Below are 23,276 nucleotides of genomic sequence, written 5' to 3'. Positions count from 1 at the left end.
CACACCTACAATTCTGATACCAGAAACCCCTCTGAAAAAGTTTTCTTTAAATAATTAATACAGAAAGTCTGTACATGGTTTTTAAGTAATAAACATGAAGTCCTAGATATACTATGAATAATAATATAACTAACAACATTAGCTTCCAAAGCAATAATTTGTAACAGGAATACAATTTCCTTTTTTGGAAGGACATAAAAATTAATATAGTAATTAATTCACTGTTTAGAAATCTGTTGAATCTGGAAATTTTGGATTTCTGTCATTCTCTAATCATCAGGCATACAACTGGCAAGAAGTTTATTTCCTCCGGTCACCTGATGGAATGCCAGAAAGTTCAACCCTGTACTTAACTTTAAGTGATTTTAGATTATTCAAAGAATGTAGAAGTAGATGCAATAGATATAGAAGATAATGTGTAAAAGAATTGTAAATATGAGAGCGAGGTACTTTTTCAAAATGGACAAAACTTACGACTCTTCAATGACCGTATTCTCTCTCCTATAAAAGATCTGGCCACCTCAGTCCACTAGAACACTGTCCCTTTGAACCTGTTCAATCAGCTTATTTAAGTTGCTGTCTCAGGCTAACCAGGCTGCTGTCCAATGAACAGCTCCTCTCAAAATGCCTGCTACAGTAAAAGTGTGGTAAACTTTGAAGTTAACGCTAAATGCAGAAACAAACTTGCAGAATCCCATTTTCATGTATCTACTTAAGGAAAATAGAAATACACACAATAGAGTGTACATTATTTGATGCACTATAGTAGGGAGTGCATGCACATACTTAGGTCATGTTTTACTGGGGAAGATAAATGAAAACTTCAGGTGGTGGTATGGAAGAAAACCCAGCCCTGGCCAGGTAGCTCAGTTGGTTAGAGCACTGTACTGATATGCCAAGGTTGCAGGCTCCGTCTTTGGTCGGGGCACACATAAGAAGCAACCAATGAATACATAAAAAAGTGGAACAACAATTGATGTCTGTCTCCCTCCTTCCCTCCCCCTCCCTTACTCTCTCTAAAATCAATACAATAAAAATGTTTTTAAAAACCCACAGTGAGCCCTGGCTGGTGTAGCTCAGTGGATTGAGAGCGGGCCTGCGAACCAGACAATCGCGGTTCGATTCCCAGTCAGGGCACATGCCTGGGTTGCAGGCCGGTTCCCTGCAGGCCAGTTCCCAGCAGGGGATGCATGAAAGGCAACCATACATTAATGTTTCTCTCCCTCTCTCCTTCCCTTCCCCTCTAAAAATAAATAAATAAAATCTTTTAAAAAATAAAAAAATAAAAACCCACAGTGAAGTGTTAAGAGAATGCTGCTTCTTCTTCCTAAGGAGTAACATTTAAGTTGAGACAGCATGCGAGTACCCCAGGTCAAATACTCCAAGACGAGCAAGCAGTGCAGTCGCATGCAGCAAGAACAGGACATGGAAACTCTTTAAGGCAGAAAAGAGCTTGAGTGGTGCTTTGGGGCAAGAAAAACAAAGAAGCAGGGGAGAATATGGCTCTGGCTCAAGCCTTAAGGACTTAAACTAATTGGGGAACAAGAGATCAATCATTAAAATGATAAGCACAGTTAGCTTTTATTGTAGATCTGTTGCAAGATTCAGAAAGGATAGGGATAACTGAGGGCAGAGGTAGCATGGTAGAAGTCTTAAGAAAAGCACAAGGGTTATATGGCTGAGTGTATGAAAAACAAGAGCTAAGCAAAAGTAGCATGGAGAGAGTGGAGAAAGATATTAACACATGAACTTGTAGCTCATAGAAATAAACTTAGCCAAACAGAGGAGCTCTTCTGTGTTCCAGGACATAAATGCCTGCAAAGGTTAACGGAGGATCCATCATTTGAAACTGATTTCATAGGGATCTTCAAATATCCCAATTAAGTATGTTCATAGAAAAAGAGGAATAAAAGGAATATGTTGAAGATGATGAGGTTGTCAATCCTCAGAAACCATTAAGTTGGTAATAAATTATAGATAATATTCAAAGATTTCCTTTCTACAAAAAAACCAAATTAAGGCAAAAATCTACCTATGTGCTCCACTGATGGTTTTTTGGGAGCTATGATGGGGATGGAAGTGTAATCAAACTAAAAAATCATTGTATATCTGCACCTTAATTAGAGTCACGGTTATGCTGAATTTAAGAAATAAACACATGTAAATTTTATGTCAAAAAAGTAACACAATGGACTTTGGCCAAGATAGAGGCGTAGGTGGAAACACTGTGCCTTCTTGCACAACCAAGTTTAAAACAACAAAGTTTTAGCAACAAAAACACAGCCAAACCACAGAAAATCGAACTACACAGAAGTCTGACAACAACGACCCCTTCAGCCAAACCGGTAAGGGGGCAGAGCCAGCAGCAGAGCAGGGTTGGGCAAGAAAGATCCACCAGACCGACCTGGGCGCGCAACCCGAGCACCCAACCTAGGCAAGCAGGCAGCCACAGGCGGATCCCAGGTGTGGAGCAGCAGTGGGTGGACCCACTGAGGGCTGACCATGGTCACACATTCACACGCAGATAAACTGTTGAAGGAGCGATCAGTGAGATAGACCGTGCAGGCCCCAGTGGCAGGAAGGAGCAGAGGGGACCTGGGTGGCCCCTCTGACCCCGCCCCCCCATACAGTGTCACAAACCAGCAACCTGGGTAGCCCCGCCCTGGTGAACACCTAAGGCTCCACTCCTCATATGTAACAGGCACGAACAGATAAAAACATTATGGCTCAAGAAGAACTCAAAGCCCCAGAGCCCATAACTCTAAGCAATGAAGAAATAGCCAAACTTTCAGATGCACGGTTCAAAACACTGGTGATCAGGATGCTCACAGAACTGGTTGATTTTAGTCACAAATTAGAGGAACATATGAAGGCTAAACTAATTGAAACGAAGGGAAATGCACAGGAAACCAATAGTAATGGAATGGAAACTGGGACTCAAATCAAGGGAGCAGACCAAAAGGAAGGAAAAAAAGACCAAACAGAAAAATATGAAGAAACAAGAATTCAAAAAAATGAGGAGAGGCTTAGGAACCTTCAGGACATCTTTAAACGTTCCAACATCTGAATTATAGGGGTACCAGAAGGGGAAGAGGAACAGCCACAGGTGGGAAACTTATTTGAATAAATAATAAAGGACAACTTCCGCAATCCAGCAAAGGAAATAGACTTCCAAGAAATCCAGGAAGCTCAGAGAGTCCCAAAGAAGTTGGACCCAACAAGGAACACACCAAGGCACATCAGAATTACATTACCCAACATTAAAATGAAGGAGAGAATCCTAGAAGCAGCAAGAGCTAAGGGGACAGTCACCTACAAAGGAGTTCCCATCAGACTGTCAGCAGATTTCTCAAAAGAGACCTTACAGGCAAAAAGGGGCTGGAAAGAGGTATTCCAAGTCATGAAATCCAAAGACCTACAACCAAGATTGCTCTATCCAGCAAAGCTTTCCTTTAGAATGGAAGGGCAGATAAAGTGCTTCTCAGATAAGGTCAAATTCCAGGAGTTCATTATCACCAAGCCCTTATTATATGAAATGTTAAAGGGACTTATCGAAGAAAAAGAATATAAAAAAGATGAACAGTGAAAGGACAGCAAACTCACAGTTAGTAACAACCACACCTAAAACAAAAGCAAACTAAAAGGACAGCTAGATTAGGAGCAGAACCATAGAAATGAAGATTACATGGAGGGTTAGCAACAGGGGAGTGGGAGAAGGAGAAGGTACAGAAAATAGATAGGGGGGAGGGCAAGAATAGTAGGGGAAATACAGAATCTAAAGAACTTGAGACACGTGGTCATAAACTAAAGGGGAGGAATGGTGAGGGAGGGGGTGTGCATGGTGGAGGGGAATGAAGGGGGGAATAGAACAATTGTAATGGCATAATCAATAAAATATACATAAAAAATAAAATAAAAATCCCCCCAAAAAGTAACACAATGGAATTCAAAAAAGAATTCAACTAAGAAGAAAACTATACCCAACTAATACAAGATGGAGTAGATCTATTTTAAAAACACAAACATCTCTACATCAAAAAACTATAGGAATTTCACAATTAACACTCTGCATTTTAATATTAGCACTCTATACTAGAAGTGGGGGGTGTTTTATTTTGTAGTCCTCAAAATAAAGTGGGTTCAGAGAAAACTTTAAGACAGCCAATGACAAGTAACCAAAATAACAGCAATATGAGGAGAAACGAAACAACAGCTTGTGTGAATCCACAAATCGAAGTCCTCTAAAACCAGCCCTATGGATTTATTTCAGGTGGTTGGAATAAGGAAAGATAAGCACGTAACCAAGTGCTTCGTATACACCAGGCAGTGAAGGCAGGAAATCCTAAATTAGAAGTTGTGAGAATTCAATGTTCCCAAAAGACACCATGGACCCCACTCCATTGTATGTGTATGACTATTCCATATAATGTCAAGTGTCCTAACCTGAACTAAAGTGTGAGCAGAAAAAAAGTACTTTAGCGATCATCCTCAAAATCAAAACCAGATAACTAATGACCAACTTTTGCTTATGAAAATTCCCATATATTGAGCTGAATACTTTTGTCTGAATTAAAATCATGAATTATGAACAAAATATTCAGGTCTTAGCAGTCTCTTGTTTAGACTATTTGCCAATTGCCTCCTACTGTGATAGCGCTTACTCGTGCGCGCGCACTCTCTCTTTCTCTCACACACAGACACACACACACACCCCAACTAATTTTAATCTTCCTAAATTATGCCACTTTCCTTCTGGTAAAATGTCGATGGTTCCCTAAAGTCATTCCAAATACATACACTTAAACTATGATTCAAGGTCTACCATCCAGCTCCAATCCAATTCTGGAGCTTTATCTCTTATTTGCGTCACTCCTCTGAAGCACCCCTTCCTTCTGAACAAACTAGAAATACAAACAACTTACATTTTGCCATCCCCCTACTTTCTTCTGGGTTTTTGGTTCAGTTTTGTTTTTTTTTTAAAGAGATTCACCACTCCCCATACACACACCATTTACTCTCAAAATAGTAGAACTCAATTTCATGGCTTACTGATCCCCCCAACTCAACCACAGTTTTTCCTCCTGACTTTCCAGGGTTTTTTTGTTTTTAAGATTTTATTTATTTTTAGAAAGAAGGGAATGAAGGGAGAAAGAGAGGGAGAGAAACATCAATGTGGGCTTGCCTCCCGCACACCCCCTACTGGGGTCATGGCCTGAAACCCAGGCACGTGCCCTGAATAGGAATCAAACCGGCAACCCTTTGGTTACCACGTCAGCACTCAATCAACTGAGCCACACCAGCCAGGGCTGACTTTCCAGGTTTTAAACTCTGTTAATCACATGTAAAAATCTCTATACTGAGAATTACATCATAATTAATACCCATATAATGCTTTTAACTTTTACAAAGTCCTTTCTTATCTGCCAAACTAACTATAACCTTCCCTACTAGTCATAAAAATCCCTAAAGCAATGGTATTTCCTGAACTGGAATATTTTCAATGAATTAGAGTATTTCATAATCTATTACAAAAAAAAAAACAAAAACAACCTTCAGTTATACTCCCAATCTAAAAAGGAACCAAAACAGAAGGGGGGAAAAGGTACAATTTAAAGATACAATTGCCAATTGTTTCATAAATAATACGTCTATTTTATAATGGAAAAAAATGAACTTTCTTCCCCAAATTAAACACCCATACACATTCTATCTGAAAAACCTTAGTGCGCTTGGAAATCTGTGATACAAAACTGGCAATCATTAAATTCTATTTAAAGCTCTACTTACAGTTATAAAATATGTAATTCCTATGCAGTTTACTGTATTAGGTATCTATGGACATTACACAGTACAGACTCATAAAAGGCGCAATAGACATAAAAGGCTCTGACTTCAAAAATCCAGCTTCTCACAAGGTCAGACATTAGTTTCTGGCTTTTCTACACAATCTCATAGCACTCTTCCTTGTTCTTTGGTCTATGCCAATAGAGAATAAAGGTATCCGCACTTTTGAGAACTTTAAACTGTGTAGATTTTACCAAAAAAGTAGAAGCTGGTTTTAATACACATTTTCATCCTTTCAGAATTGTAGAAAGATCCCATACTGGGCACCGTAACATACCCAATATATATCTGTTAAACGAATAGTCCTAAGACTCCTAAGTGTATAAGTAAAACCTATTTATTTTCTGTTGACCTGAATGCTTCCTCTTGTTGAACTAATTTTTATTTGATTTCAATCGAATTCATCATGTCATTTTGAACACTGAAGTACACAATAACTAATTACGCATTTAATTTTAAAACAAACCATCCTCATCTCTATCTTGACTGGTACAACTGATTACTTCCCAAAACAAAGTGAAAAGAAGGAAAGGCTTTGGCTAGTAGCAATGATTTTTTTTTTTTAAACTGCCTAATCATTCTTAAATTTTGAGAGTACAGTAATAAAAAGGAAGACTAAAGTCCAGTACTAGATAAATGCTTTCTGCTAAGGTATGCTTCTAGGGAATGTGGCCTTGCTCTGCTCCGGTAAGACATTAGTATATTTAGCCACCTGGAACACTTCCTGTCAATATGTGTGAAGTATCATGTGTGGCCATGATTGACTCAATAGTAGGCCAGACTGACTAAAAGAAACCAACAAATAACACTTTTTTGAATTTCACTTTTTCAAATGCCTATATTTAGGAAATAGAACCAAAGAAAGCAAAAGAGGAATGGTACAGAAAGGCAAAAAGTCTTTTAAAAAACCAAAATGGTTCAGATGAACCACAGGAATCTGCCTGCATTTGAAGATGTTTAAAAAAATAAAACACATTTAAACAAGGGGGAAGATCAAGCTCCCCTCTTTCAGTTAACTGGAGACTGTCACCTTTCCTGAAGTGCAATGGAGACAGAACAACCCCAAATTTTACCTTAAAAAGTTTATGACCTGGCTAACAACTGAGGTTTTTTAATCAAAACAAAACAACTGAGGTGATCATGCAAATAAAGTTATGGGGTATTGTCTATACTTCTCTGTTACCTCTTCTACAGAAAAAAAAAGTCAGGTACTTCAACATCCTAACCAAGTGCTACTCCATGTAACCAAGTACATCTCAGAGTATCTGTCTACCTAGGCGTAAGTTCTGCGACAGAGCATAGCTTCAAAGAAAGCTACATTCCCCCCAACTCTGGCTCACCCCACCCCACAAACAGTCAAGAAATAAAGCACTTTTAAAAAGAGACTATGGGACCCTGACTGGTGTAACTCAATAGGTTGGGCACTATCCTGCACACCAAAAGGTCAATGGTTCAGTTCCAGGTCAGTCAGGGCACAGGACTGGATTTCGCCCCAACCGGGAGTGTGGGTCAAACAATTGACTGATGTTCCTTTCACACGACACTGATATTGCTCTCCCTTTTTCTCCCTCCCTTCCCCAATCTTTAAAAATAAATAAGATCCTGAAATAAACAACAAAAACAAAAAGAAAAACATAAGAATTAACAAGGGGCCCCAGCAGAGTAGCTCAGTTGGTTAAAGTAGATCCTAATACACCATGGTTGCAGGTTCAATTCCCAGTCAGCGCGCACGCACACACACACACACACACACACACACATACAAGTCAACTAATGAATGAATAAAGTGGAACAAGTACATATCCATAACTATTTTGCTTCATATCTGTCAAATAAAAGTCAGGCAATCCCAGCAGGTGACCCCAACTACTCCATTATGATTACAAGCTACAATTTATTCTTTTCCAAAAGCTCTAAGATCTTTGAGAAGGGCACTTGATATAGTACTATAAAAGGATATTAAATTATTTTATATATGCTGACCACAATACTGAAAAATAATGAAAAAACCCATTGTCAAAGAAGAGCTCTCAAATCTCAGAATCACATCCATTTATCATCTAATTCCTTACATGCAAAAAGTTACACATTTCAACCAAAGAACAAAACAATGAAGAATGTGAATTCCAGATAAAAATACTTGAACTAGTCAACTAATTTTATTTAAAGCACTCACAAACCCCACCTGACTATACGTTTTCAAACAATTTTTCAAAAACTAGATAACATCTTAATTCTAAATTTAGACATCGACTTTAAAGTCATCTAGTCATATACATCAGTTCTCAACAGACACTGGATTTGGCAAGGAATTAAATCGAACATGATGCACACCACCAATTAGCCAAGAGATTATTTTGATTTTTTTTTATCAAGTCTTAATGTTAAGCACTAACAGTTTACCAAATTATTTCTTTCCAAACATTGGTGGAATTAACATCAGGAAGAAAATTATCCCAACTAACTGTGTGTCTTACATGTATTTGGTCAGTTCCTGGACAATCATAATGCAAGTACACTTCAAAGTAAGAATGCTTCATGAATCAACTAATCCTAAAATATATATATTTAGGGAGTTCTAGGCACCAGGCTAAATTTAAAATAATCTGAGTATTACAAGCACTTAATAAGAAAGGTAAAAATAAATCACTACAGAATTAAGCACAACTGCCCATGATTAATCAGAAAGACACCATCGCATTTTTTTAAGTTGATGCTCCTACTTATTATATCCATACCAACTAGGCCCCAAACCGATCTGAGAGCAAATCCTTCATACTAGAGAAAATTCTGTACTACTCTAAAGTGAATGGCCAGGTATGAACTGCTCTCCACCAGAGTAACTGCCCCTGCACTTGTGAAAACTTCACTTCCTAGGACTACAGTGGGTCAGCCCCATTAACGCACTCCCAATCCCATCCTGTGCCCCACAACTATCCTGCCTAAAGTCAAAGGAAATCCTTAAGAGTTGAGTGTTTGTGTGGTGTGTATGTGTATATGTGTGTGTGTGTGTGTGTGTGTTTAAGTATTAACACGTGGGGAAGGGGTCAGAGAAGAGGATCACAGTTAAAGTCTTTCACATGGGAGCTGAGAGGGCGAGAGACCAAGGAAGTGAAAGGGTAACAGAGGGTCCTAGACTATCAGGGTCCCCGAACTCTTATCCCAAACAAGGGGGAAGATGATAACTAGGAAGTGTCCCCATCATCAGGCCCTTTTCTTCACCATCCTAGAACCAACTCCTAGGCCAGTGCTTCCGCCTGGCGCTCAGGGTCTCGGTTCCAGCCCCGGGGGTAGAGGAGACATTTAGGCCTAGCCTCCCAGTGGCCGCCTTCCCCGAGTCGGGGCGGGAGGAGACCCAGGAAGCCGCGCCCGGTTCCCGGGGGGGTTAAGGGCCTAGGCCGCGCCTTCCAGCCCAGCGGCCTTAGGCCTCGGCCCGCCTGAGGCGGGGCCGAGGGGTTCGGGGCAGCGGACTGGGCTGCGGCTCACCTACCTGGGTTGCCAGTCATTCCAGCTCCGCGGGTACTTGGTGCCGCCGCCGCCGCTGTTCAGCCGAGACCCCGGGGCTCTGCGGCTCATTACCTTCCCCGACACGACATGGCCAAGCGCCGCCGCCCGAAGAAGCGCGAGTCGCCGCCCGAACCGATCGCCGCCCAGACTCCGCTCCGGCCCAGGGATGAAGAGGAAACCGAGAAGGAGGAGGAGGAGGAGGCGGAGGGCGGGGGAGGCAGACGGCCGTTCCGGGTTCCGCCTGAGCCCGCAGCGCAGGTGGAGGAGGCGGGAGCGGCGCGGCAAAGGGGAGGTGGAAGAAGGGGAATAGACGTCTTTTCCAGGCCCGTGCGCGGCCCGCGACGCCGGGGCCCAGAAGGAGGACAGCGAGGAGGAAGCGGTGGCAGCACCTCCTTACGCTCATACAGCTACAGCTTCCCCGCCTCCCGACTCCGCCCGCCGCGCCGCCGCTGCCGCACGGCATGCTGGGAGCGAGAAGCGAAGCGGCGCCCGCCCGGCTAGGGCACAGCGGCGGGGCGGGGCGGAGGCCAGGGGGCGTAGCCAGGGGGCGTGGCGAGCGTACAGCTCTTCCCAGCCCGGGGCTTGCAGGCACTGCCCGCAAAACGCGCCAAAGTCCGGGGCCCGCCGCGGGGGCTCATGGGAGAGGGGATCTCTGCTACCACCCCTTCACGCACACTGTCCGAGCACGCATCGGAAACCACCTGACCCTCGAGGGCCGGGTTGTCAGGGGTAAACAGGCATCCAATCAAGGACTTGGGGTGTGCGTGCGCGCTCTGAGGGTTCACGTGCGCCCACCGTCCCCACCATGTATGGTGAAAAATAAAAATAATAATTAAAAAAGTGGGTTGATGTCGACCTTGACCTACCCGGCCACCATCCGTAGTGTGCTTTGGAGTCTTAATACCTTGACCATTTCTTCACAATGTGAAAAACTACACTAAATGGAGGGAGAAAGGAAAGTGATCACCAATCCATCCGCTGTGCAACGTAAATTGTACTTTGAAATCATCTCACCCTGGTACTTGTCCATCATCCCCACCAGAAAGAGGTTGGCTAAAGGCGGGCAAACGTGAGCAGTCTCCAAACTCACACCCCAACAAACACACCTAAGTCTCCTTGGAAGATTTTCTTTACAAAAGCACCTAATATATACTGTGGATGCAGACACACAAAGAAAAGGTGGGCAAGATTCATATCAAATGGGTAACCGGAGTTAACTTTGGGAGAATAGTCAAAGGGTCTTAACCTTACCTGTCCAAAGGGTTTTAGCCTATTGTTTTTGTTGTAAGAAAGAGTCTTTGTGTAATTTTAAATTATTACCAAAAGTATTTGAAGATTATGAGAAAAGTTGATATTCCACACACATACCTGTCACCCTTTGACTCCTTGCTTTATCCCCACCAACTGCTCTCTATCTGGGGTCCTGCCATTTGTAAAGGATGGGAAGTTAGATTTTCAAATGAACTCTTCCCATCTCCCCATTTCAGGAGAAAAGAAACTTCTACTCTGAACTGGAGCTGATATCTAACTCAATGAAGAAATTCCCACTAGGTCAGACCAAAGCATGGTCACCCACATGTGTAAAAAAATAATAATACACCTAGTTAAGAGGAATAACTGTACATGTACATACTCTATCCTGAAATTTGCCCTAGTACTTTCATAATTTCGCACCTTTCTCTTGCTGATAGAAGGATATGAGGAAGGGTCCTATCAGTTAAAAAAAAAAAAAAGGTGTCCTTTCTTCTGTTTATCATTTCCTCTTCCCTATTCTTCTATGAAAAGAAGTCCCTCTTCAATCACATCCCCAAGATTAGGGTCCCCTCATTAATATGGTCCTCTCTGGGAGACTGTTATTCTTGCCACAAGGGTATTTTGGTTTTGTATGGTTGTAGTTAATGTTTAATCACATAAGCAATAATGAATACATTATCCTCATGCATCGTTTTAATGTACAACCTAATCATGATTTATTCTTTCATTCAACATTAAGTAAATTTTGTTGAGCATCAGTTAAGCAGTTGGGCACAGGGACACCGGTCAAGACTCAAATCCTGTTCGCAAGTACCTCTGGAAGCAGGGCTCAGAAAGATAGATTTATTATAAGAAATAACTGAAATATTTAGGTTTGCCCTCTCTCCACCACCATGCAAGCCTGTCTTGCTATCTGACTATAAGGTCCCTCTCTCCCAAAGCCTTTTCTTAATTTTAGGTTCCAAATGTCCTTGATATTTTCCTCAGATCCTTTCCTTTTCATGTTTCCCTCTTGTATGGGACCTTCAGACCCATGAGCAAATGGCTGAAGTGGCTGAGAAATCATTTTTATTTTTCAAATAGTTGATTACAATAATGATTCAGTGACCAAATCATGTCCATTATTCATATTTCAAAATAATTTACAGCAGAATATTACCAGAACCTTAGGCCCCTGAGAAAAATTACAGGAGTCTTCTAACCTTTCCAAATTACAGAACAACAGCAGAGTAATTTGAGGAGGGACTCTGGGTTCACATTCTAAGTTCTCCACTTAAAAACTGAGGGAGTGTTGGCAACCTCCTGACTCTCACAGTGCCCCAGTTTTTCATCTGTAAAATGGAAATGATAATACCCTGGCTGAGTAGCTCAGATGGCTAGAGCAGCAACCAGATGCCAAAGTTGCAGATTCAATCTCTGGTCAGGGCACACATAAGAATCAACCAATGAATACATAAATAAGTGCAATGATGAATAGATATTTCTCACTTTCTTCCTCTCTCTCTAACAATCAATTAGTAAAATTAAAATGTTTTAAAATGGAGATGATAACAGCAGTGCCAACTCCCTAAGGATGTTGAGAGGATTAATACAAATATTCCATGTAAAGTATTGATAATTCGCAGAGTGTCTGCCAAACAGTAATCAATAAATGATCACTAAAAATCAGATCTACAACTTTACTGAAATACATAGTTATTTGGACAATATTTGTCCAATGAAGGAGAAAAAAATAGTAACTGGCAGGGGTTGTACCCAGTTGCTCAAATGCTTCTTATTATTTTAATCTTTTTTAAAGATATCATTTTTTAAATTATTTATTTATTTATTTTAGACAGAAGGAAAGGGAGGGAGAAATAGAGAAAGAAAACATCAATGTGTGGTTGCCTACCACATGCCTCCAACCAGGGACCTAGCCTGCAACCCAGGCATGTGCCCTGACTGGGAATCGAACCAGCGACCCTTTGGTTCACAGGCCAGGGCTCAATCCACTGAGCCACCAGCCAGGGCATTATTTATCATTGCTTTTTATACTTCTCACATAGAAATCATTAAATAGACTCAGTGTTGGCAAAGGCGTAGTATAAGGACACAGAAGTTAGGTGTAATTAGGCAGCAACTTCCTGGAAAGCAATTTAACAGTGCGTATCCAAAGACTTAAAATTGTTAATACCGTTTCCTCCAGTAATTCCACTTCTGGGAATCTACCCTAGAAAAATTTGCCACACTGCAGCCAAAGTGATTTTCTTAAAATAAAAATCAGATTGTGCTTGATTCAGCAGCTCATATACTAAAATCCGATCATGTCACCATCCTACTTAAGACGCATCAAGGGCTTCCCATTCTTCTTAGAGTAAAATCCAGACTTGTCACAAGAGCCTGTAAAAGCTGATTTCTCCTACACTGCAAATATCCCACAGCAGCTCATACCCAGATCAGGACACTAAAGATAGGTCTCAATTTTGTCTTCACGATAAAATTCCTACACCTAGGTTGTACCCCAGACCAATTAGATCCAAATATCTCAGGGTGGGCCCAGGCATCAATATTTTTTAAGACTTCCACAGGGAATTCTTTTTTTTTTTTAATATATCTTTTAAGATTTTATTTGTTTATCTTTAGAGGGGAAGGGAAGGAGAGAGGGAGAGAAACATCAATGTATGGTTGCCTTCCATGCATCCCCAGCTGGGAACTGGCCTGCAGGGAACCGGCCTGCAACCCAGGCATGTGCCCTGACTGGGAATCCAACCACGATTGTCTGGTTCGCAGGCCCGCGCTCCATCCACTGAGCTACACCAGCCAGGGCTCACAGGGAATTCTAATATGCAGCCAAAGTTTAGAAACACCAGCACTGAAAATGTTACTAGTGCCTCCCCTAACCTCACTTCCCAACATACGTGGGTTATAAAGACAATTCTAAACCACTGGGAAGAAAGGAATTGAAATTCCAGTTTTTCCCACAGCAACTACTTGAATACTTTAATATATATATATCAAAAATGATCGGTCTCAAAACTTTCAAACATTTTTTTTTCATTTCTTTTGATAGTTCTATATCAGTGGTTCCATTAGCACTTCTCTACTTCACTCTAGTCACAGGGACCGATTTTTGTTCCCGAAACGCACCAAGCCTCTCTAGCCTCTGGGCTTTTGCACTTGCTGTTCCCTCTCCCTGGAATGCTTTTCCTACACGATTGCCATCAGAGTTGTGTTGACCACCAGAAAGGCAGCCAAGATATCCTTCAGCAAAAAGGATTTATTTGGTGTGGGGAGTTGGGGGTGGGCATGGGAGTGGGAAAAGATTGCAAGCCAGCATGTTTAGCTATGGGAAGCCATGTTCAAGTTGGGTGAAATCAAAGGTGAGGAAGTTCTTTTATAGAGGGGAAGAGGAAATTGCAGGTGGGGGTGCTATGATAACCATAGAGTTTGTTCTTCCTGTAGGGCTTTTGAAACCGTAATGGGTGTGACAGCTTCTCCTCTAGTTTGGATGAGAGTGAATACCTTATGGTGCCAAATTCAAGGAAGCACTCATTCTCAGGGTTGTGCAAGTGCCAACCCTGCCTCACCCTAATCCTGGCAGCTTTCCATGATACATTTTAATTTTTCTAAGAGGTTTTCCCTGACCTCCCAGCCCCCAAAAGCTGGCCAGTACCCTTTCCAGGTAATCTGATACACATCCTACTTCTTTCCTTGGTAGCATCCACCACCGGCTGCAAATTTAAGGTGTTTTCATCTGTCACACCCTTAGGATGTGAACTCTGCCTGTGGAAGCAAAGTCCACACCTATCCCACCCACCCTTTTGATCCCCAGTACATAGCACGGCACCTGACCCAGAATAAGCACTCAAAAATAGCTGTGAATGGGAGGGATGAAATGGAAATTAACTAAAACATGGACTAAGATTAATACAAAAGTGTTCATCTCAGTTTTACTCATTAATAGCAATAAAAAATGTCCAACAATAAGAAACTGATTAGGAGATAGTATATTCATAGTTAGAATTTTATACAGCCATTAAAATTATATTTAGGAAGAATTTTTTTAAAGATTTTGTTTATTTATTTTTTAGAGAGAGGGGAAGGGAGGGAGAAAGAGAGAGAAACATCAATGTGTGGTTGCCTCTCTCACCTGCCCCCTACTGGGGACCTGGCCTGCAACCCAGGCATGTGCCCTGACTGGGAAATCAAACTGGTGACCCTTCGGTTCCCAGCCCACGCTCAATCCACTGAGCTACACCAGCCAGGGCTATTTATGAAGAATTTTTAATAAAATCAGAAAAATATGTGAATTTGTTTTTTTTTAAAGTGAGATTTAGAAGTAAACATATGCTAGGACCTCAACTCAGTTTAAAAAGGGAGGGGGAGCCCTGAATGTGGCTCTGTTAAGTCGGAGCATCATCCAGTAGAAGAGTTAGATTCCCGATCAGGGCGACACTCAGGTTGCAGGTTCAATTTCTGGTTCAAGAGCATACGAGAAGGCAACCAATCAGTGTTTTTTCTCTCACATTGATGTTTCTCTTTCTCTCTCTCTGTCTTGCTCACTCGTGCTCTCTCTTTCTCACAGAGCAAAGAAAACAAATTGTTTGTGGGTGAGCATAGAAAAAAAAAGGCGGGGGGTGTTTCACAGAAAAATGATTGGAAAAAAGTATATTAAAATATTAAATTTACCTAATACTAATGTCCTATGATAAGTGGGATCATGGGTGATTTTTTCCCCCTGATTATCGGTAGTTTCTTAATACAGAAGTGGTAGTTATAAAACAAAAATTTTGAAAACTGAAATTAGGCATTCAGTGAGTATGTGTTGAATGAATGACAAAGAATACCCACAGGGTATGGAGATGACCCATGTAGCCCACGCTGGCTAATGTTTATTGAGCATTTACTAATGCCAAGCACTGAGCCAAATCTTCCGTGTGGGTTACTGCATGAAATTCTCCAAAACCACTCTATGAGGTAGGCATTGCTGAGTGAGGCCAAGAGGAACTGAGCAGCCTGTCCAAGGTCATCTGCTGGTGGTAGATAGGAACTGCCCCAGGAAGGGACAGAAGAGACATTTGATTCAGACCTCATATTTGTCAGAGGCCTCAGAGTTATACCTTGACATTGTGGCCTATTGATGTTATACCAAGTCCCAGAGGCATAGTGATAGGAAAGAAGTCTGGATTTTGAAACTTGTGTCCCTTCGTGGCCCACATACTCCTAGGGTCTCTATAGGTCATTATATTGTATTCCCCCCCCCCTTGTGTTAAAAGCATTCAGTTGTACCAAGGAAAACTTTAAAAATATGCCATACATTTTGTGTGTCCTGTTTGCTATTTCTTAAATTTTTAGCGTACTTAGAACCTCAAACACTGTGAGTAGACCTGAGCCTTTCTTAACTTCTGAATGACGCTGCACCCCAGAGTCCCTAGCCACCAGGATTTTCCTAAATAGATCTTCCAAATTTCCTAGGTAAATACTCAAATTTATATTCTGATAAACAAAAAAATAAGGTTCTCTTTTTTGTTCCCTTTAATCCCCAGATATGACACTGTATTAACCCCAATTAGTCACCAAGCATGTAGGAAGTTCATTCCCAAACCGGAGACTTGAGTTCAAGAAGGATTTTAAAACACAATCTTAAAAGCAAACCCATATCAGAGAGATATTACAGGAGATTAAAAAAAGAAAAGAAAAATAGCAGTCCTCTTATTCCTGCTCCCAGATAGGAAATCGTCACAGGTCAGGCTCCCTTAGCTAGGGCTATTTTTATAGCCAGTTTTCAAGCTGGTGCTGGAGAAATTTGGCTGGGAAACCTCATGACACATTTGAAACCTCCACTCAGGCTGCCTCAGCTTGAGGCAAGGGCCAAGCTTCTATGAATCAGGACACAAGATGTGCTGCCCAGTGGCTCATGCACTCTCCAAACAATAAAACAGGAGGGCAATGATGCCCAGCCAAAGCTATTTGAGACTTATGATGTGGAGAAAACGAGAGGATGAGATTACCCCATGCTTGGCCCGGTGAGGCCCAAGGATTTGTGTGAGGATTCTAAAGAAGCCACCTCCTTTGCTTCTTAAGATTAAAGCAATATCAGAGACTTGTGTAAATAAAAACACAAATTATATAAATAAAATCTCCAGCAGCAAGTCATTGCATCTATTGTTTATACAGCTATCATTTAACATGCATATTGTAGTTACTGTGTTTATGAAGAATTGGATTCTCCGGGAGCCAGGCTTTTTACTTTGAATGCTAACTGACAAGCACTATTTGGCCAGAAATGGTGCGTCTCCTTTCTCTCTGGCTTTTAGCAGAAGGAGCTCGCAGCAATGTAGCCTTAGTGTTTTTCACTCATTTTTTTTAAAGGTTTTATTTGTTTTTAGAGAGGGGGAAGGAATAAAGAAAGAGAGGAGAAAAATATTGAAGTATTGCTGTGTTGCCTCTCACATGCCCCCAGCTGGGGACCTGGCCCACAACCCGGGCATGTGCCCTGACTGGGTATTGAAAGGGCAGCCTTTCAGTTTGCAGGCTGGCATTCAATCCACTGAGCCACACCGGCCAGGGCAATTTTATTTTTCAGTTACAGTTTACACTCAGTAGCATTTTGTATTAGTTTCAGGTGTACAGCATAGTGGTTAGATAATCACACTTGACAAAGTGCCCCCCCCCCCATATTTCCGGTGCCCATCTGGCACCACACATAGTTATTACAATATTATTAACTACATTCCCTGTGCTGTACTTTATATTCCCATGACTTTTACTTTAAGTTATGGCTTCTGGCGTCTTTCCTTGGGTTCGTGCCCAACTCCGGCCTTCTTAAACATCTTGGCAAAGGTCGGGGCCCACCAGGATTGCGCTGAAGAGAAAAGATATTAATGTGTGGTGTGGGCGGGAAGAGGAAGTGTGCAGATGGAAGTTAAAGCCAGGGTTAAGGAGAGTGGTGCATTCGGTATTTGCTGTCACCACTTGTCAGTCACCAAACTCTGTTGATGATGATGATGATGATGATACAATTCATATTAAAAATAGCTAACATTTACGGGGTTCTTGTTACCTGCCAGTCTTTATATAACTAGCTCATTGTTAATTGAACCCTCAAGATGACCACACAAAGTTGTTTGCTCCTCCTACTCCTATTTTACAGATGATGAAGCAGAAGTTTACAGAGAACTTGCCCAAGGCAACGAAGCCAGTAAATAACACAGCTCAAGTTGAAAACCACACGCAGTTGCCTTGCCTGTCTGCATGTTGCTCCTATAGTTTACCTCAGCTAACAATCGACTTTATCTATCAAATTGTATGAGTAGCCCATTTTCTTAAAAGCAATCAAGTGTCACAAGTTTCATTCATTATGATTAAAAAGTTAAAGAGCCTACCAAGTAAGGGAAGAATAAATATTTTCCTCCAGAGCTTCTTGCTAAAATATTAGAAATATTCAACTTCTTTGCTGGTCTGCAATATGTGCCATGACTAAAACGATCCCTTTGTACCACACTAAGGAGGCAAATAAAGGTTTATTCTGGAAGGTCTTTGGTGCTGAAACGCTTTGAAGGTCACGGTGCTTGGCAAGGCGTTTGGACTATCCCCCAGGCCTGCTGCCTCTCAGGGGCCCTACCTGCTGGGCTCTGGAAGAAGCGTCTCAGAAAAACACTTGATGTGGCTTTTGGAAGCAGGGGAAGCAGATGGCCAAGTATGAATGACATCACCTTAGGTAAGGGAAACAGAAATATGAAAATAATAGAATGGTAGAAAAAGAATAGCCTAATCTCCAAATCATTAGTAAATGTTTGGAAAGTATTTAGTCCCAGCAAATGCCAGGATGGAAGGAAGCTAATAAATGACAAAGCCTGGCCCTGTGCTCCCAACAAAAGCAGATACCACCCTTTTCTCCATTTTGTTAAAGTAATGACTACTTACAGAGACTTTGAATTATATTGATTTCCAATCACCGTTCCTCAAACTCTGGGAGGTAAATAGCATCCAATACTCATTTTCAGATAGGAAGAAACTGGACTCAGAAAGTTTACTGAGTAACTTGCCCCAGGCCACCCAGCTAGAAAGTGGCAAGGACTGGTTTTGAACCCTGGGCTTCCTGTTATCAAAGATACCCCCTGCCTGAAAATGTCATGAGGGGCATGTGAGGAGGAGCATTTTCTGACCATCCTATAAAGTACCAAACTGACGAACATCAAAGGACACTATCACCAAGTGGAAAGGCAACAACCCACGGAAGAGAGAGAATATTTGCAAATCATATATTTGAAAAGGGGTTCATATCCAGAATATACAAAAAACCCTTACAATTCAACAATAACAAAACAAACAGCTCAACTAAAAAATGGACAAAGGACTTAAATAAGCATTTCTCCAAAGAAAATATACAAGTGTACAATAAGCATACACAAAAAGATGCTCAATATCACCAATCATAAGGAAAATGCAAATCACAATATGATATCACTTTATATCCATTAGAATGGCTATTATAAACAAACAAACAGAAAATACGTGTTGGTGAGCTTGTAGAGAAATTAGAACCTTTGTAGATGGTTGGTGGGCATGTAAAATAATGTAGACACTATGGAAGTCCCTCAAAAAGTTAAAAAATACAATTACCATATGATTTAGAATTTTGTTTCTGAATGTATACCCCAAAGAATTGAAAGCAGGGGCTCAAAAAGATATTTATACCCATGTCCATAACAGCATTATTCACAATAGCCTAAAGATGGAAGCAACCCAAGTGTCCAGTGATGGGTGAATGGATAAACAAAATGTGGCTTGTCCATACAATGGAATATTGTTCCACCTTAAAAAGGAAGGGAATTCTGAGATATAATGTAACATAGATGAACCTTGAGGACATTATGCTCAGTGAAATAAGCATATACAAAAGGACAAATACTGTATGATTCCACTGCATGAGGAACCTAGAGCAGTTAAATTCACAGAGACAAAGTAGAATGGTGGGTACCAGGGGTTGGAGGGAAGGAAAATGGGGAGTAATCATTTAACCGGTCTAGATTTTTCAGTTTGGGAAGAGGACAAGATTCTGGAGATGGACGGAGGTGATGGTAACCCAACAATGTGAATATACTTGATGCCAGTAAGCTGTGCACACAAAGGGTATGTTTTATGTTATTTATATTTTACCACAATGAAAAAAATGGAGACAGAGAGAAAACAAGTCACAGGAACCGTTACAATTCTTTACTTAGTAACTTTGTCTTCCTAATGTTAACAGTAAACAAAATTAAGTCTCTTTCATTTAAAAATTATTAATTATTTAAGTTACTTTATAAGGTAATGAATTAATAGATTTTTTGTATGTTATTTATAGAAGTAATTTTTAAATAAAAAATATTTCTGGTACCAATTTGTTCTTCAGAATAGAGTTTGGGAAAACCACAGGAAACCTCATTAACTGTATTCCAATTTCATGAATAAGGATTGTAGTTTAGTCTGACACTATTTGATATGATAGCTACTAGCCACCTGTGGTGACTGAACACTCGAAGTGTGGCTGGTTCCCAGTGAAACATGCTGTAAGTAAAATATACACCAACGTTCAAAGACTTATTACCAAAAATTAAGTGTAAAATATTTCATTAGTAAATTATGCTTATGACATGAAGTGATAATATTCACAATGTACTGGGTTAAATAAAATGTATTAGTAAAACTAAGGCACCTGTTTCTCTATGTGTAAGTGATGCCTACATTGTATCTGGGCAGCTCTAGAGATACGAGCAATTCCTGGGACCTCAGCAGCTCATCAGCAGTCCCTGCTGAGAACTATGTCCCAAGGTCTCTTTACAAGACCTAACCTTTCTGTCTTTCAAGGCATGAGTCAACTCTTCCATAAAACTTATCTTCACCTTAATACCTAAAAACCCTTTAGGGTCACCCCTTTTCTGACCCTATAGAATGATCTTAGCTACTCATCTAAGGCCTTTCAGTACACTGTCTTAATTCCCCAACCAAACCAATGTGGGTAGTTTATAAGAAGCCTCTGATTCTCAATGAGGAAACACACAATAAGCATCCTATTCATTCTATCTAATCTACACCCACAACAGACATCAGTAATCAATCACAGCACTACACCCATGACAGACATTAGGAATCAATCACAGCATATTTTTCCCTTCAAGCCCACTGAAGGTCTAATACTGGTTTCAATTCAGAGCTCCAGACAGCTTCTACCCATTGATCAAACTTGTCATGAAAGATAAAACCCTATTTTGCCATCCACGTAATAGAGACACTTAGTGAATAGGATCGACAGAGTAAATTCAGCAAAGAAGCACAAGTTCTAACTTTTCTCTCTTTGCATCACAGGTTTATACAACAACAAAATGAGTTCAATAATAGTGTGTCCAAGTATACTATTGTTGCCTGATATCAGGGATGTGGGTAATTTCCATGTTTCTCAAGAAGGCCAGGGATGTCGGGAAGCGCGCTGCCTATCTTCTTCAGGATTCTTTCTAGCAGGTCCCATCACTCCTCCTAACAGGTACAGAGCAAAGGGTAATGTCACTGTATACCAAGGCAGGGTGTCCAAAAGTGAATTTCGAAGAATACTGGTTCTATAGGGTATTAATAAGTACTCAGTAAAAAATAGATTCCCTGTTCAAATAAGTGAGAAATGTTGGGTTTATACCAAGTTAAAACGATTTATTGTTACTCTCCAAGAAGGGGACCTGGTATCCTCCCCATTGTTTTGTTTTTGACATAGAGTCCTACTTTCATATCTTAAGGAGCTATGTTCTAAGAAATATATTTTAGGAAATACTGTTCCAAAATTAATGCTTTTTTATTTTTTTAAAAAATGGGGGGTGCTTTACGTTGATGATAGAAGTCACTGTAGTCTTTCCTTTATTTTCAATTTTATTTCTTTAAACCCAGGCATTTATTACCATCAGTTACATCATGGTAACAGGTAAGAGATGAATCCTTTACTTAAAGTGGAAGGCAAATAAGTCATGGCCTGATCCAACCCCTTGAGTTTGCAGATGGGAAAACTGAGGCTCAGGGAGATTAAGCTTCCTGCCCTAGGTCACCAAAAGCTTCAATGTCTAACATACTGGAAAGTTAAAAACATGTGCATGAAGTGGCTCAGAACTATCACTTCCATAATCTCCTGTCCCTTAGACTACCTTCATCTATCATTTGTTTACCTGCAAGAGAAAATTGCATTTTGTAGGAGGGCTGTGAATATAGAGAAGAAATTTATTACAGCCTCAAAGCCTCGGAGTTCTCTCAGCCTTCCCAAGGAAACCAGGCAAAGTGAGAATGCATGTTGGAGCTCTTTATATTAATGATGATACCATTCAAAGAGCTTCTCTGGCTTGGTTTCTGGAGTTCCAGACATGATTGTACCTGTTCTTAGTTCACATTGTCCTTAAAACATGGGACCTGTGACAGGTGAAGAAAGGTTAATGGTTGCAGGTGGCCTCCTAATGGAGAGCTTTGTAGAATTTGACAATTCAACAGACCTCTGCTTGGGTCTGCTTGGGTCTATACATTCTTGCATATACCATTATAGAGAACTTAGCACATGGCAAGTGTCCCCACGCTCTATGGCTCTTACTTTCATACAGCCCAAGCAGCTTTCTTTCTGGCAAAGCTAATTGGCACCAACCTTTACTGGGTTAGGGTTTCTCAACCTCGGCACTATGGCATTTCAACCCAGATAATTCTCTGCTGTGGGAGCTGTCATGTGTCTTGTAGAATGTTCAGCAGCATCCCTGGCCTCTACTCACTGGATGCCAGTAGCATCCCCCAAATTGCAACAGTCAAAATGTTTCTAGACATTGACAAATGCCTCTTGGGGAGCAAAACTGCCCCTGGCTGAGAATCACTGTTCTACAATAGATGAATTCAGTGAGGATGACTGCCATTCAAACTAGGGTCACCTCTCACTAGACAGTGAGCTCCTCGAGCAAGGGACACAGGAAACATGTGCTAATCATCTTTGTATCTTCCCTCCCTGGTAGTAGGTATTCATTCACCAATTCATTTCACAAACATTTATTAAGTATCTATTATGTGCTAGGCATGACTCCGGGGAATAGGGATACAGCACTGAACATCAGATAATCTCTGGCCTCTAGAAGTTTACATTTCAGAGAGGGGAAGACATGTAATAAAAACATGAATAAAAGCATAAGTAAATATGTAGGGTAATTTCAGTTACTAAGTGCTTTGAAGAAAAAATACAGATAAATATGAAAGAGGGCTGCTTTAGCTACAATAGTCTATTAGTTGGAGTTAAGTTGGTAACAGGATCTAAAAGAACAGTGGTTTAAATAAGACAAAAGTTTATTTCTCTCACGAGTAGATGTCCAGAAGCAAGTAATCCACACTGGCTATGACCATTTTGCTCCATGAAGTTCTCGGCAATCGAGGCTCCTTCTATTTTGTCGCTCTGCTGTGCATTTCCAAGGCTACCTCATGGTCTAGATAGCTGCTCCAGCTCCAGCCATCACATCACATTCCAGCTAGCAGAATAAGTAAAGGGGGTGGTGGCAGGCAAAGTGTATATGTCAATGCTCTTTTAAGGATGGTTCCTAAAAGCTACCGCATTATTTTTTTTGTTTATATTGCATTGGCCAGAACTTAGTCATGTAGCCATGAACAGTTTAAGGGAAACTGGCCTATTTTAAATTTAGATAACAATA

The 23,276-nt window shown here is 40.9% G+C and overlaps 1 protein-coding gene across 11 annotated transcripts in view; it reads right to left on the bottom strand.

Annotated features, from left to right (window-relative positions):
- The window catches only part of SMG1 (SMG1 nonsense mediated mRNA decay associated PI3K related kinase), a 144,795-nt gene that overhangs the window by 101,271 nt on the left and 20,248 nt on the right, over nt 1-23,276 (bottom strand). For 5 of the 11 annotated variants that reach the window (XM_053672170.1, XM_053672169.1, XM_053672173.1 and 2 more), the window contains one exon: nt 22,931-23,096. The exons of 4 other annotated variants lie outside the window; for them this stretch is intronic. Coding sequence is in view for 1 of the 7 variants with exons in the window: in XM_053672168.1 (XP_053528143.1) it covers nt 9,335-9,420 (86 nt within the window). In the remaining 6 variants the exon portion in view is untranslated. Of the gene's footprint in view, nt 1-9,334; nt 9,425-22,930; nt 23,097-23,276 lie in introns of those variants that run through there. 2 more of the 11 variants (XM_053672178.1, XM_053672168.1) reach the window with 2 other exon arrangements.

This window comes from Artibeus jamaicensis, unplaced genomic scaffold, assembly GCF_021234435.1.
Source record: "Artibeus jamaicensis isolate MK-2021 breed Jamaican fruit bat unplaced genomic scaffold, CSHL_Jam_final contig_729, whole genome shotgun sequence".
NCBI classification, from domain to species: Eukaryota; Metazoa; Chordata; class Mammalia; order Chiroptera; family Phyllostomidae; genus Artibeus; species Artibeus jamaicensis.
Note: the sequence above shows the minus strand (reverse complement) of the source record. Positions and strands in the feature narration are given on the sequence as shown.